Source organism: Phascolarctos cinereus, unplaced genomic scaffold (genome assembly GCF_003287225.1).
Source record: "Phascolarctos cinereus isolate Bilbo 61053 unplaced genomic scaffold, phaCin_HiC Scaffold_4;HRSCAF=312, whole genome shotgun sequence".
NCBI classification, from domain to species: Eukaryota; Metazoa; Chordata; class Mammalia; order Diprotodontia; family Phascolarctidae; genus Phascolarctos; species Phascolarctos cinereus.
Genome location: NW_027555847.1, coordinates 662,513,847 through 662,529,146, shown reverse-complemented (window position 1 = coordinate 662,529,146; position 15,300 = coordinate 662,513,847). Strand labels below are relative to the sequence as shown.

The window sequence follows — 15,300 nt, the reverse complement described above, 5'->3', positions numbered from 1 at the left end:
TCCTGTCAGTCCATTCTCTCCAGTCAGATTATCCTTCAACACTTTGGCTCCCTCCTGTGTCCCTGTCACACTGGTTAGTGTTTTCTTGCCAAGTTTAGTCTGCATGTACCTTGAGGTCAGGAACTTGGCCATATCTTTGTTTCCAGAGGGCCTTGAACATCAAGGAACTGTCTGAGCAGATCAGGTTTAAGAAGAATTCTATTGGTATTAGGAAGTCCCTGTTTGACTTTTGTATGTGACAGTCATTTTGAGAACACAGGGCTTTGGGATAGCCAACATCATAGAACTTACTAAAATTTAAAGTTCTTTGCCAGACGTTCAAGACCCTTCCACAGGTCAATGTCACCCTGACTTTCAATTCAACCAACATTTATTAAGAACCTGCCATAAGATAAAAATGAGAAAAAAGAAAAAAGGTCCTGTCCTCAAGAAACGTACATTCTCCTGGGTAGGAAGCCCACAAACAAAGATAATACAAAGGAAATCTAGGAGGGAGAGAGCCCTAAGAAACTATAGGGGATCAGACAAGGTTTCATGGTGGCATCTGAGTTAAGCCTTGAAGGAAGACCAGAATCTTAGGGTTCTGAGAGGTGGAGATGGAAAAGTTGAGTATTTTAGGAATGGGGAAGTTGGTTAAGAGACGAACATCTCAGTGGGATAGGGACTAAGATGTGGGAGGTTTATGAGTCATTTTCATGATTTCGATCCCTTAAAGAAATGGGCCGAGGTAATAAAAAAGAAGGCTGTGAGTGATGGACTCAGGCAGCTTGTTGACCTGAACAGGTGACTGAGGGCTTGGGGCACCACTCGGTGGCTTACCTCGCTACAGCGCACTGAGTGATTCCCAGAAGGTATGTTTCTAAGGGCTCCCATGAAGCAAGTGCCCCTGTGGGACAGAGAACCCTTTATACGTGCACTGTAATGAATCATGCTGGTGTCTTATCCCTTACTACTGTCGACTGTGAGTTCCGTGAGGTCAGGGGACTAGGTTTTCGTTAAATGTTTTATCTCCCCCAGGGCCCAGCCTGGGAACCTGCATTCCTTTCATAAACATTTGTTATTTTATATTTTATGTAATCCAGCCCTTACTAGCGCTAAAGAGAGTAGGTTTCCAGACCCAAGCAGCCATACTATCTATGTGCCTGTGGACTTTCGGAAGAGACTTCAGAAATTGTAGGACTCTTACGCTATCTGTTGGGATGGCATCTGAATGCTAATAGGGGAGAAAAGCTGGCTATTTGCCAACAGCTCTGTGATAACACAAGTGGGACAAAAGGACTGTGCATCCAAAGGGTTTAAAGCTAGAGGAGAAAATTGAGGCCCCCCCCATGGAAAAGGGACTTATCCAAAGATGCACAGATGGTTAGCAGGAGAGTAAGGATTGGAATTCAGGACCTCGGACTCTAAATAAGATCCCTTCTCTGGGCCTCAGTTTTCCCATCTGTAAAATGAGGACAGGATCTGATGATCTCATGATCTCTTGGGAACTACACCTTGGGAAAGGCGAAGAACACCAGGGTATTAACCTTGCCGTGTCCCAGAGTGACCCTCCAGGTCAAGAGGAGAGCTTTTTCAGTCTTATTCTCCTCCAGCCCTTTTGGGTCTCTTTTTGTTGTCCAAAGGGGTGAGGGGGTGAAGAGCTGAAGAACGAAGATTGGAGTCAGCCTCACCCTTGATGCTGGGGCATGTGGGGAGCTTGGCTCACTTTGTGGGGATATGAATACAGTTTATTCACAGAATCACTCCCTCTGCCTTTTACCTCTCCCTCCCCATCCCGCCCAGCTCTTCAGACCATAATTCTACTGGGAAACCCAACAGGGAAGAATTTGTATGCACTTAGGGGAGGAAAGTGACTTGACTAGGATCACACTGTGGGTTAGTGGCAGAACTGGGACGAATCCAAGGCCTTCTGACTCTCCCACTACCTGGCAATGCCTCCACGGTGCAGGCCACCTGATTTACACCTTACTCACAGTTTAGTTACACACCTGTCACCAATATCTTAGAGTTAACCTTCATCTTAGATCTTGTCTTTATCTTAGCAATAATCATTGGGCCTAGGACTTCCTGTTTCATTCATAGAGTCTAGAACTAGAAGGCTTAGAGGCCTCTCCTTTTATGGATGAGAAGACTGAGGCCCAAAGAGGGATGCGTGAATTGCCCAAGGATACACAGGGAGTCAGGATTCAAACTCTTCTGGCTCCAAGTCCAGGGTTTTTTCTATTTACCATGTTGTTTCTCATTAAACACATGTGACCCAGGGGAAGTTTAAATTCGTCAGGAATAGTTACCTTGTGGAAGGCAGAGGGTCTTTTTTGTGAGTGCTCCAAGGGGCTGTTGTGGAGGCCTCGAGCCCTTCGGGCTGCATGTGGCTCACTATGGGGTAGGCTGGGGAGAGAAAGGCCACAGTGATGTCATAAGTGCTGGCTGGCCAGGAGAGTTCTGAGAAGTCCGAGTTCCTCTTCGAAGGTCAGGAGGTGGCCAGCCTTCTTGCTACCAGGATGCCATCTGTCAGCCAGCAGTGACCAGATCTCAGGAGGGAGAATGTTCGCCTCCCCCAGCATTCCTGTGAAGGGAGCGAAGCTGGTGGAAGGGAGAACCGTCTTGAGGTTCTAGGTGTTCCAGTCATGTTGTTTTTTGGCCAGTGAGGGACCCAATGGTGCATCCTATGGACAGACAGGTACTGAGGGCTCTGAGCCCCAGGAATGGGGGGATATACATGGCCAGCCCCACTGGGAGTCACGCACCCCTTCTTGTAGCTGAGACCTCCTATGAACAGTTATTCCCTTCTAAGTATTAACAACAACAAACAATAACCAGCATTTGCCAAAGAACCAGATCCACCCCTTCCTTACCCTGAACTATACCCTATACCCTACCCTGTATTACTAATTTATAGGATCATAGAACCCAGCACGGGAAAGGGACTTAAGGAATCGATGGTTTAGCCCCCTTATTTTGCAGTTGGTAAGGTAGCCTGGCATAGTGGGGAGGGCTGAGTCAGGAAGTCCTGGGCTTCTGAGTTCCACCTGCAACATATAAAGCCTGTGTAACCCTGGACAGATTACCCAACCTCTCAGGGCCATGGCCAACTCTCTAAGACTATAAATTCCAAAACACTTGTGGATGGGGAGCTGCCTACAGTGGTCTGGGAAAGAAAAAAAGATCAATGAGCAGTTTTGCAGATGGGGAAATGGGGACCCGGGAAAGAAAAATGACTTCCCCAAGGTCACACAAGGTATCTTTTGATACGTGTAGATGCTTTATTTCCTCAATGAAATGATGAATCTCTCTAAGTGGTTCATTCTCCTAGTTCTAATCTAAAAAGGCAAAGGGTGTAATCTTGGGGTTATATAGATACCTACCTAGAAATAACTGGGTGGTACAATGGACAGAGCACTGGCCTGGAGTCAGAAAGAACTGAGTTCAAATCCAGTCTTAGACACTTACTATAGGTGACCCTAGACAAGTCACTAAATGTCTGTATGCCTTGGTTTCCTCATTTGTAAAAATGGAGATAATAACAGTACCTACATCACAGGGTTGTTGTGAGGGTCAACTAAGTAAGATATTTGGAAAGCACTTAGCATGGTGCTGGGCATGTAGTAGGCCCTTAATAAATGATTATTTCCTTCCTTCCTTCCTCCCTTCCTTCCTTCCTTCCTCCCTCCCTCCCTTCCTTCCTCCCTTCTTCCTCCCACCTTCCTCCCTCCTTCCTCCTTCCTTCCTTCCTTCCTTCCTTCCTTCCTTCCTTCCTTCCTTCCTTCCTTCCTTCCTTCCTTCCTTCCTTCCTTCCTTTCTTCCTTCCTTCCTTCCTTCCTTCCCTCCCTCCTTCCCTCCCATGACAGAGTAAGTTTCAGAAGTAGTATTTGAACCTAGGTCTTTCTGATTCCAAGATTAGCTCTAAATCGATGACCTCTAACTCTTAACATCTTGTGATACTTTAATTTGCCTAATGTAATATCCAGAGGACAGAAGCCTAGCCAATAGAACAAGAGATCTGGAGCCAGCCTTGCCGTATGCAGTAAAGTCTCCAACAAATCAGCCCCATCCCGAGCTTAGGAGGAGAATCTTGGAACCCCAGAACTATAGCATGTTAGGACTGGAAGGGGCCATTTCTCTCTTCCATGGTTATGGGCTCTCTGGAATCTAGAGGTGGAAGGCACCACAGAGAATAGCTTATCCATTCTCTGCATTTTACAGATGAGATAGATAATTGAGATTCCAAAAGTGGAAGAGATTTATCCAACCAAGGTAGCTCAGCTAGTAAGTATCAGGACAGGATTCCAACTCCATATTTATCACTTTCCCCTCTTTGAGGAGAATTAGGTTGGGGTGGGGGATGGGAGAAGGTGTGGGAGGAAAGAAAATAAACACCTGTTCATTGAAAAAAATTTTTAAAGAAAAGAAAAAGAGGAAAAACTAACTAGCAAGCATAAATTATATGTATGTGACCATAGAAATTAATATATAGAAATGAGAAAATATTAAAATGTCCAAATTCACCAGTAGCCAAACCCATCACCAAGGTGCCCATTGGGCGGCTCAAGGAGGCATCTGACTCTGCTTCCCACCAACCCAAGCAGCCTCCCTGGGGCTGAGCCAGGGGTGGGGGGTAGGTGGGGGTGGGATGGCAGAGAGATATAAGACAAAGTAGACAAAACCAGGAGTGGAATAGATGTTGCTGCTTCTAACCCTGGTTCTGCTCTGTGCCCTGCAGTCCTGAGTACAGCATCAATGCAGCCATAAAGAGAAATCTAAGAAGTTTTGAGGAAAGGAAACTGAGGCAGGAGAAACTCAACTAGACATGAGTACACCAAGTGAGTTTATTTCTATAAAAAGCCTTTATCAGTAACTACAGATTGGGTGGGTAATGTAACTGGACCAGTTATTTCTGAAATGTATTTGTCCCTGAAGCTTCTGTGGCTTGAAATAAGTTGGGGGAATCCATAAATGTTATTTTGGGGGTTTAGAGGATATGATCTGGAGTCTTCCACTGAAACAAAGGAGGATTTGGGAAACTGGAGGAATAAGAGAAGAAATTAAGACTTTTCATTCTGAAAAACAAATCTGCTTGTAATTCATTCATTAATTCATCCAACAAACATTTTTCAAACATCCTGTTAAGAGTCTTAAGCTGCACCTTAGGTCAGAGGCTCCCCTCTGATGACACGAAGGGCCTAGGAACAGGTTAGAGACCTCTCCCTTATCTGGTTTCCTGACCCCAACTGAATGAAATTTGGGAGCATCAGAACTGGGAAGTCTACTGAAGGTGACTATCAATTTCCCTCACAAGGGCCAAAACATACAACAGTGTGATTTACACACTAAAAGACACAGAAAGGAGTCTAAATCCAAGAGCGTCCCTTCCTCTGCCTCCCATCTGTGGTTAATCACTCCTGTGACCTACCTATACAATCCCCATAACTTACAGTATTATCCTGGATGGGACCCAGGAAGGGGGAAAGGTCATAGTTCACACCTCCACATCAGTGCTCTGTACTATTCTTTGTCTTTGCTGGTGACCTGCTCTCTGTGTCATGCTAATTTTTCATTAGCATCTGTCCATTTCCTATCACAAATTCTTCTCAGTGTTGGCCTCAGGCAGATAGGGCCAACTCTTGAGCAGCTGCTGGCTGCTGAGGGATTACACCAGGATTCCATGCTAAGGCTCTTCTTTGACTGCAAGGCATCGATTGCTTCCGGCCTAGTTAGGTCTCCCTACAGAGGGTGTTATTTTTACACCTGGGTCCCATGGCCCCACCCACTGAAGAGGTCTTTCCAAGTGGTTGTGGGAACACATCTTTCTTTTAATCTTGGGCTGGATCACGAATAGCTTGTAGCTATTTTTTTTTGCTCCCTCTTGTGCCTCCCAACCAAGTCTTAGGGTTCAAGGGGGCACTTTTGCTCCCTTTCCATTTGCCTTGCTACAAAAATCTTTGAGCTACTTCAGGAAAATGTTCATGTAAATCTTTCCAGGTTGTTCTGAGAATGCTCATCATTTCATATAGTACACTAATATTGCATCACAATCATGTAACACAACTTATTCACCCCAATTGATGGACATTCCCTCAATGTCCAATTTTTTGCCATCACAAAAAGTGCTGCTATAAATATTTTTATACATATAAGTCCTTTTCCTTTTTATTTTTTTATCTCTTTGGGAAACAGACCGAGTAGTGGTTTTCCTGGGTCAAAGGATATGTGGTTTTATAGCCCTTTGGGCACAGTTCCAAATTGCTCTCCAGAGTGGTTGAATCAGTTCATAACTCCACTGACAGTACATTAGTGTCTCAATTTTCTTACTTCTTTTCTGTCATATTAGATAATCTGATAGGTGTGAAGTGGCACCTCAGAATTGTTTTAATTCTCATTTCTCTAATCAATAGTTATTTAGAACATTTTTTTCATGTAACTATAGATAGCTTTGATTACTTTGTCTGAAAACTACCTGTTCATATCTTTTGACCATTTGTCAGCTGGGGAGTGGCTCTTTTTTTTTTTTTTAAATAAATTTGACTCAGTTCTCTATATAGTTGAGAAATGAGACCTTTATCAAACAAACTTGCTGTAAAAATTCTTTTCTGTTATGACTGCTGTGTATTTCTCTCCATCCTGTTCCCCCCCCATTTATCCTACTCTGTCTCCTTTCACCCTGTCCATCCTTAAAAGATTTTGCTTCTGAATACTGCCTTCCCCTATCCACCCCCAGCCTTTCTCTTATCCCCTTCCACTCCTACTTTCGTGTAGGGTACGATAGATTTCTATGCTCGAGTGTGTATGTTATTCCCTCTTTAAGCCAATTCCAATGACAGTAAAGTTCAAATGTTTCTCCCTCACCTTCCCCTCTACTGTAAAAGCTCTTTTGAACCTCTTTTACGTGAAATAATTTACCCCATTCTACCTCTCCCTTTCCCCTTCTCCAAGTGCATTCCTTTTTCTCACTCCTTTTTTTTAGATAACATCCCATCATAGTCAACTCACACCCATGCCCTTTGTCTATGTATGCCTGTGAAAACCGGACAGTATACCAGTGCCATGCCAGGAAACAGAATTGCTTCCATTTGAATTGTCTTAGGAAGATTCTGAAGATCACCTGGTAGGATAAGATACCAGACACTGAGGTCCTTTCTTGAACTAAACTGCCAAGTGTTCAAACACTACTGCAGAGAACGCAACTTCAATGGGCTGGCCGTGTTGTTCAAATGTCAAACATATGCTTGCCTAAAACATGATTTAATGGAGAATTCACACAGGGCAAGCATTCACATGGTGATCAGAAGAAGTGATGCAAGGATACTCTTACAGTCTCTCTTAGAAACTTTGGAATTAATTGTGTGACGTGGGAGACACTGGCAAAGAACTGCTCAGCATGGCATGCCCACATCAGAGAAGGTGCTGTCCTCTATGAGCAAAGCAGAATTGAAGTAGCTTAAAAGAAACTCAAGAGGTACAGATTTAAAGAATCCACTCCAGATGTTCACATGGACTATTTGTGCCTGACCCATGATAGAGCCTTCGAAGCTTATACTGGTCTGATCAGCCACAGTCAGACACACATTGTAACTTGACTCTAACATAGTGATGTCACTTTGGTCCTCTTTAAGAAAGATGGACAACAATCCACCTTCTAAATGCTTAATAATGATGAAGTTATTAGAAGTTACCTGTATCATCTTGCCATGTAAGAATGTAAACAGTTTTACCTTATTGAATCCCTTATGATTTCTCTTTCATGTTTACCTTATTCTGCTTCTCCTGAGTCTTGTATTTGAAAATCAAATTTTCTAGTCTACTCTGGTCTTTTTGTTAAGAATGCTTGAAAGTCCTCTATTTCACCCAATATCCATTTTTTTTTCTACTGGAGGATTATAACATATTTATTTAATATTTTATTTTCCTCCAATTACATGTAATTTTAAAAAACATTTTAACAATTTTTAACATTTGTTTTTCAAAATGTTGAGTTCCACATTCTCTCCTTCCCTCCTTTGCCCCTCACTGAGAAGGCAAACAATTTGATATAGGTTACACATGTGCAGTCATGCAAAACATATTTCCATATTAGTTACATTGAGAAAGAAAACACAGAACAAAAAAAAATTAAGAAAAATAAAATTTTTTTAAAAGTATGCTTTGAGCTGCATTCAGACTCCATCAGTTCTTTCTGTGGTGGTGAATAACATTTTTTATCATGTCTTTCAGAATTGTCTTGCATCATTGTATTGTTGGGAAGAGTTAAGTCCTTCACGGTTGATCATTGTACAATATTGCTGTTACTGTGTACAATATTCACGTGGTCCTGCTCATTGTATAGTACCTTTTCTATGGTCAGGACCTTTTTTTGTAGTTTGCTTATTTTCCAGCTTATTTCTTGACTTTTAACTTTATATTAAAGCTGGGCTCTGCTACCTGTATCAAGTGGGCATTGTCCCAAGCTTCAAGTTTTCTGGGCAGCGTGTTCTGGGGGTCTGTCAGTTTTCAGTTCTTCCAGGGTGGTATGATCTAAGGAGAGGTGTGTTTGCTACTCTCCTGGCCTGTGCTCTGGTCGGTGAACATCACAAGCACTCTTTTCTGCCCTGGAACCATTACCAGGGTTCTCGCTCACCTGTGGCCGTAAGTTCTGGTGTGCTAGTGCTCCTTCTTGCCCTAGGACTTGACCCAGGACTGGGACCTAGATCCCTGTATGGGCAATGCAACAGAGTCCTACAGCCAGTACCAGCAAAGGGACCCTTGTATTCTTCTTCTGACCAGTGGTCCAACCCCCTTATAATCTGTGGCTTGAGAACTCCAGAGCCACTGCTGCTGATTCAGTTGCCCTCAAGGCCTGTTGCTGTCTTGTTGGGGGCATGCCTGCTCTGGCCTGAGCTCCACTATCACCCTGGTCGGACAGGCCTTTCCTGCCAACCTAAGTTGTCTTGGGCTGGAAAATTGTTTCACTCTGTCCATTCATGGGTTCTGCCACTCCAGAATTCACTTCAAGGCCTTACTGAGAGTTGTTTGGAGGGCAATTTGGGAGCCCTCAGCCTTCTCTCTGTCATTTTGGCTTTGCCCTCTCCAGTCACCATTTCCATGACTCCCAAGATTAGAAAACCCTTCCTTGGCCACCACTCCTATATATATGCTGTCTTTCCCTATTAAAATGTAAGCTACGTGAAGGCAGAGATGGTCTCACTTTTGTATTTGTATCCCTGGTATCTTGCACAAGTCTGGCCCATAGTTGATGTTTAATAATACTTTTTCATTCATTCATTCATATACAATCTAAACACATCTAATCTAAATATAATCTAAAACAATCTAAAATCACATGAGCTTTTTTTGGTCACCATTTCATAGCTGAAGGTGGTGAGCTCCCAGAAAGTGGGAAACAGAGCCCAGGTGTTTCCATGAGTACTTCAGGAATGCATGTAGTTACTTATGAATTTTGAAAAGAAAAAAAGATTGGAAAGTGTTGACTGCTGATCTAATTCTCTTCACGGAGGGAAAAGTCATCCTTAGGATCATTCGTGTTGAGCTTGTAGTCCACTAGAACCCTGGAGTCTTTTCATATGGACTGTTGACCAGACACACTTGCTTTGTTCTATACTGTTGGAGTTGATCTTTTGAATCAAAGTGTAAAATTTATTCAAATACACTTGTGATCTTAATCAATTTGGATGTTCCCTCCAGTGATGCAGATAGCAACTTATGCATGCCTACAAATTCTATGTGAATCTTTTTCTTATACTCCCATAAGTTCAACAGACAAGACCTTACTCAGTTTCTCAAGGATATCAATAAAGTACTTGGGCTGTCCTCTTGTCATCTCTTGCCCTCAACACATGACCAGCCCATCTTTTCTAATCATATATTTCCCTGACAACATTGTCTATTCTTGTCTTTCTCTGAATTTGTTCATTGGTTCTAGGTTGATTCCTGTTCACACCCACTCTGAGCCTCTTCATTGCCTTCTGATATTAATTTTCAATTCTTTGGAGGATTGTCTTCCATATTTTGCCACCACATAGCACCCGTAATATTGATATTAAATGATGGATTTCTATTTCTGTTTGAGTCCAATGTCATTAAATGAACTTTGCAATTTCTTGAAGGCAATCCAATCCACTGTTCTCCTCTTGATCAATTCTGGGTCCAACTCATTATTCATTTTTATGCTATCTATGCTGGTATACATAGTAATGGACAAACTCTATAAGCTGACCTTTCTACTGTGTGTTATAATTTAGGGTAATAGACATTTTTCGTCCGTTTGGTCTATTCTGTGTGAATTGTCATGCCAAATTGAAAAAAAAAATGGCTATTGATCTCTTTCAGGAAGCTTTGCAGGGTTCCAGAGCTTGATACAACCAGTCAGCAATTCAATAAGCATTTATTAAGTGATTATTTTGTGCAATTTACTGTACTAAGCACCTGGATAACAAAAAAAAAAAACAAAACAAAAGTCAGTTCCTTCTTTCAAGGAGCTCACAGTCTAATGGTAAAGATAACATGCAAACAGCTATGTACAAACAAGATAAACAGGATAAATTGAAAATGATCAACAGAGGGAAGGCATTAACATTAAGGAAGATTGGGAAAGACTTCTTATGGAAGGTAAGATTTTAGCTGCAACTTACAGGGAGCCAGGGAAGCCAGGAGGTAGTTTAGGAGAGAGACCATTCAAGGCATGGAGGACAACCAGTGAAGGTACCTGGATTTGGGGGATAGAGTATCTTGTGTGAAGATCAGCAAGGAGGTGGTGGGGAGTAAGGTGTCCAAAGACTGGAAAGGTAGGAAGGGGCCTGATAAAAAAAAAAAAGGCTTTAAAGGCCAAATAGAGGGTTTTATAGTTGATCCTGGGGGTAATAAGGAGTCAGTGGAGTTTATTGAATGGTGGGGAAGGGGAAATGATATGAGCAGACACGGTTTAGAAATATCACTTTGACAGCTGAGTGGAGGATGGGCTAGAGAGACTTGAGGCAGAGAGACCAACGTATAGGCAATTGTAATAGGTGGATGAGGTGATAAGGGCCTGTGATGAGTGGTGGCAGTGTCAGAAGAAAGATGGGCATATATGAAAGATGTTTTGAGGGTACCATTGACAGGACTTGGCAACTGATTGAATATGGAGGGTGAGAAATAGTGAAGAGTTGAGGATGACACCAAGAGTTCAAGCCTGAGTGATTGGGAGGATGGTAGTGGTCACCATAATAATAGGGAAATAATGAAGAAAGGAGGGTTTGGGGAGAGAGATAATGAATTTAATTTTGGACATGTTGAGTTTAAGACATCTACAGGACATTGAATTCAGTAGGGTCAGTGGTCAGTTGGAGGTGGGAGTCTGGAGGTTAGGAAAGAGATTAGGGCTGGATAAGTAGATCTGAGCATCAACATAGAGATGATAATTAAATATATAGGAGTGAATGACCTTACCAAGTGAAATAGTATAGCAGGAGAAGAGAAGAGGGCCCAGGATTAAGCCTTGGGGATACCTATGGTTGTGGGGCTCGACCTGAATAAAGATCCAGGAAAGGATAGTGAGTGATAGGGAGAGAACCAGGATAGAATAGTGTCACAAAAGCCAGCCTACTGTCATTTGCAAATGGGATATTTATTCTATTTAAACTTGTATATAAAATAATTCTCATCAGTGTTGATTTATGTTCCTTATTATCCATTTTTCATCATAAATTGCTTATTCAAATAATTTAGGATTAAGTCGTTTCAATTACATGCCACATATTTTCTCATCATTTTTTTCTGCTAGCTTTTGACGAATTCTGATCTTTGCTCTTAACACATCAATGGTTTGACTATCCTTGGTCAGTTGATTGAGATTGACTGCCTACTTCAATAGCACATCTTTTCCCATCTTGTAAATATGCTTAATCCCATCTTCTCTGTGTGTGATTGTTCATTGCTTGCCATGTCTAGTGCATGCCAGTTTTGTTCTTGAAGAAAGCATTTGTAAGATAAAGGTATGAGTTTTTAGTGTAATCTCTACATCTAGCCTCTCTCCTTCCTTCTTCCTAATCCATACTTTGTGATATATTTCTCACCATTTTCACTTATTTTCCATCATTACATCAAAGTTACTGAGTATCAGACTGTATGTTAATTCAATGTGGAGAGTGTTTTCAAGTTCTGAAGGCTTACTAGAATTTTTCGATTTCTTCATGTGAGGGCATAAGCCGAATTTTTATGGTGATCTTTTTGCAAATATTTATTGTAAGCAATGCAATACAAGATAACCAACTGTCTTATGATGTGATATTTCTTTTTTGCTTTCAGTGCATGATAAATCCACCACCCCTTCTGACTCCTTTCTTTGCTTTTCCATTGGAGTATCTATGAGCCACCCTACTACTTGACCCCAATTTCCTTTTTTCTTCTGGTTTCATTTATAGCAAGAATGTCAGGATTGATATGACTCACTTTTCTCCCGCAGTATGTCAACTTGTTGCCCACTGGACAAGGATCTCACCATTACAGTTATGGTACCATGACAGCCAAGCCAGTGTTTACAAATGGTCTACAATCTTTTTGATTCCTAGAACTCTCTTGTCCCCTTTTTCACCAGATTCCTAGAACTCTCTTGTACCCTTTTCCATCCTTCTGACACCATTGCTTCAAAAGCAGAAGGGGACCACACAGGGCTGAGGGCTATTGTGTATTTTTCTTTATTTCACGGGTTGCCACAGTGAAAAAACATATTCAACAGGTGGCTAGCTTCCTGGGCATGAACCATTCCATCTAACTAAGTTGGTCCTTAGAAAGTAGACTCAGTTTGTGCCAGATCTATTTTATGTGATTAGATATGATCAATTATTCTAACCCCTCTAGATCTTTTTGGATGATGACTCTATCATCCAACAATTTAGAAGTCCTTTACAGTACCTTATGTTTTTCATAAAAATGCTAGCGGTGAGGTCATGGCCCTGGAGCGTTCCTTCCACCTATAACGTTCACTTATTAGTAATTACTCGCTGGGTTTAGTCCTTCAATTGGTTGTAAATCTACTTTTATACTTTTACCTACCTATCACATTTCCATCTTTTCCACCAGGATAGCATGATTGTCAAATTCCTTACTAAAATCTAGCTACACTGTTGATTGTGTTCTCTTGATCTGTCCAGTCTCATTATACAGTACTCATCTTCCTGTAATTTAAAGTGCAGCCAAAGTGGCCTGGGAGAAGATGAAGAGAATTTCTTTTCTGAGAAGACATCAACAGTTAACTGTGACCAAAAAACCATGTTTGTAAGGATTAACTGATATCTCTGAGAATGTCTGGAAAGACAACATGAGAGGACTGAGTCAACTCATTCTGTGGAGGAAACATACTGAGATGCTTTAGCTGCTCACAAACCCTTTCTATAATAATATGCAAAGGCAAACGGAGCACATTTGCCAACACTCAGAATTTCATGTGTCTTCTAGTGTCAATAGCTTGAGGCACAAGCTCTATACCAGCCACCAGGTGGTGCTCCAAGCTCAAACCATTTGAAGTCATATTGAGCTAGTAGCCAAGGTTCGTCTTGCACTATTCTCTACCAAGTAGGCATACACCAAATCCAGCTCCTTCCCCTGCTCCCATTTCCTTTCCCAATCAATCGGCAACCATTTATTAAGAGCCTTTTATGTGCTAGGCACTATGGCCAAGGATTTTGGCTTTACAAAAATGAACCCCCTACCCTCAAGGAGTGATATGAAGAAAATAATGGAGCTTATTTCACGGTTGGCTGGGGGATCAAATGAAATCCATAAAGTGCTTTGCAAACTTTGAAGTGATATATAAATGCTAATTATTGTTATTAGTCTGTAGGGTAAGACAATATATGTGTATAAGTGTATATACAAGATCATTTTGAGGGAATGCTTTGTAGTGTGAGAGCGGGGATGGTGGGGAAAGTAATTAGGGAATTCCCTATGTAGAACATAGCACTCGAACTGAGCTTTGAAGAAAAACAAGGACTCTCAAGAGATGGAGGTGAGGAAGACTCTAAGAGATGGAGGTGAGGAAGGAGTACAGCATTATTAGCATAGGGGGTAGTATATGCAAAAGTACAGAGGATGATTTGGAGGAGCATATGTGAGTAACAGCCAGGTGGCCACTTTGGCTTGACTGCAGAGTTCCTGAAGGGGGTTAGCATGTAAAATAAGGCTAGAAAGGTATTTTGGAGCCAGGTTGTGAAGAGCTTTAAATGTCAAGCAGAAGAGTCTGTATTTGCTCCTAGAGGTGATAGGGAACCATTGGAGTTCACTGAGTAAGGGAATGACGTGGTTAAAACAATAGGTGCCACAGGGACACTATTTTAGCAGCTTGTATGGAAGGTAAATTGGAGAGGTGACCTGAGGCAGGAAGACCAGACAGGAGGCCATCGAACTCCAGGCAAGAAGTGACGAGGGCTAGATGAGAAGGGGCGCTTTTGAGGTCATCTCTTTGTTGAGTCCAGCTGATGTTAGCTTGCCCTTGGACATTCAGCAAGGGTGTCCAGGGCATTTCTCTCTCTTCCCCACCCCCAGAGCCATGACAATTATGAGCACATGGTATCAAGAACATTCGCTTATTCTGGTGAATCTGAGACTAGACCCCAAGTCCTTGGCTGCCTCTTCTGCCCCGTGTTCCTTTCCCCAAGCACAGGTAGCTGAACAGCAATTGAGACAGATGGATGGCTCCAGCCTCTTTGGCTTCTGTTTGAGTCTGAGTGATCCCGAGTTGGGCGGTGTTTGCCTAGAAAGAGGTGGTTTCCATAAATGCTTCACAGAGGAGAAAAGTACCATTGCCAGGATGCTCCTTCAACTGACAGAACTCATGTGACCAATAAGATGGAGGACTAGGCATTTCCTCTGATCCTCACTACCTCTCTAACTTCTCTAAAATATTAATTATATGCCACAGGTAAAGCAGTTTCAGCTTTCTCCACAGTTTAGTACATCAAGAACCCAAACAACGCAAAAACTAAATGAATTAGCAATGGAGAAGGTTAATAATCCCTAACCCCTGAAGAGAAATAATTGGCAAAAAAAAAATAATGATAAAACATGAGACCATGACAGATCTCACCGAAGAAACAATAGAGGATAGCTGACTGAGGATGTAAATACATGGAAGGGAAGGACAATCTGGAAGAAGAAAAAAAGCAAGAAGCAGTAACATTAACAGAAAGTATAATCTTTGTGGAGCAAAACGTATTGTTATCAAGCCCAAGAAATTTAAGGATTACAAGTCACCCAGAAGAACACATTAAGTGAAAACAAAAAACTTGAATACTCAATGCAAGAAATAATACAAGATAATTGCTTAGGATGTTT

General features: G+C 42.0%; 1 protein-coding gene across 3 annotated transcripts in view; it reads left to right on the top strand.

Moving 5' to 3' along the window:
• Nucleotides 1-2,431: 2,431 nt before the first annotated feature.
• The window catches only part of LOC110197491 (long-chain-fatty-acid--CoA ligase ACSBG2-like), an 87,443-nt gene continuing 74,574 nt past the window's right edge, over nucleotides 2,432-15,300 (top strand). For all 3 annotated transcript variants that reach the window (XM_078153971.1, XM_020971468.2, XM_078153970.1), the window contains exons 1-2: nucleotides 2,432-2,680; nucleotides 4,721-4,820. In XM_078153971.1, the coding sequence (XP_078010097.1) occupies nucleotides 4,808-4,820 (13 nt within the window). In that variant the 5' untranslated portion in view covers nucleotides 2,432-2,680; nucleotides 4,721-4,807. The remainder of the gene's footprint in view (nucleotides 2,681-4,720; nucleotides 4,821-15,300) is intronic.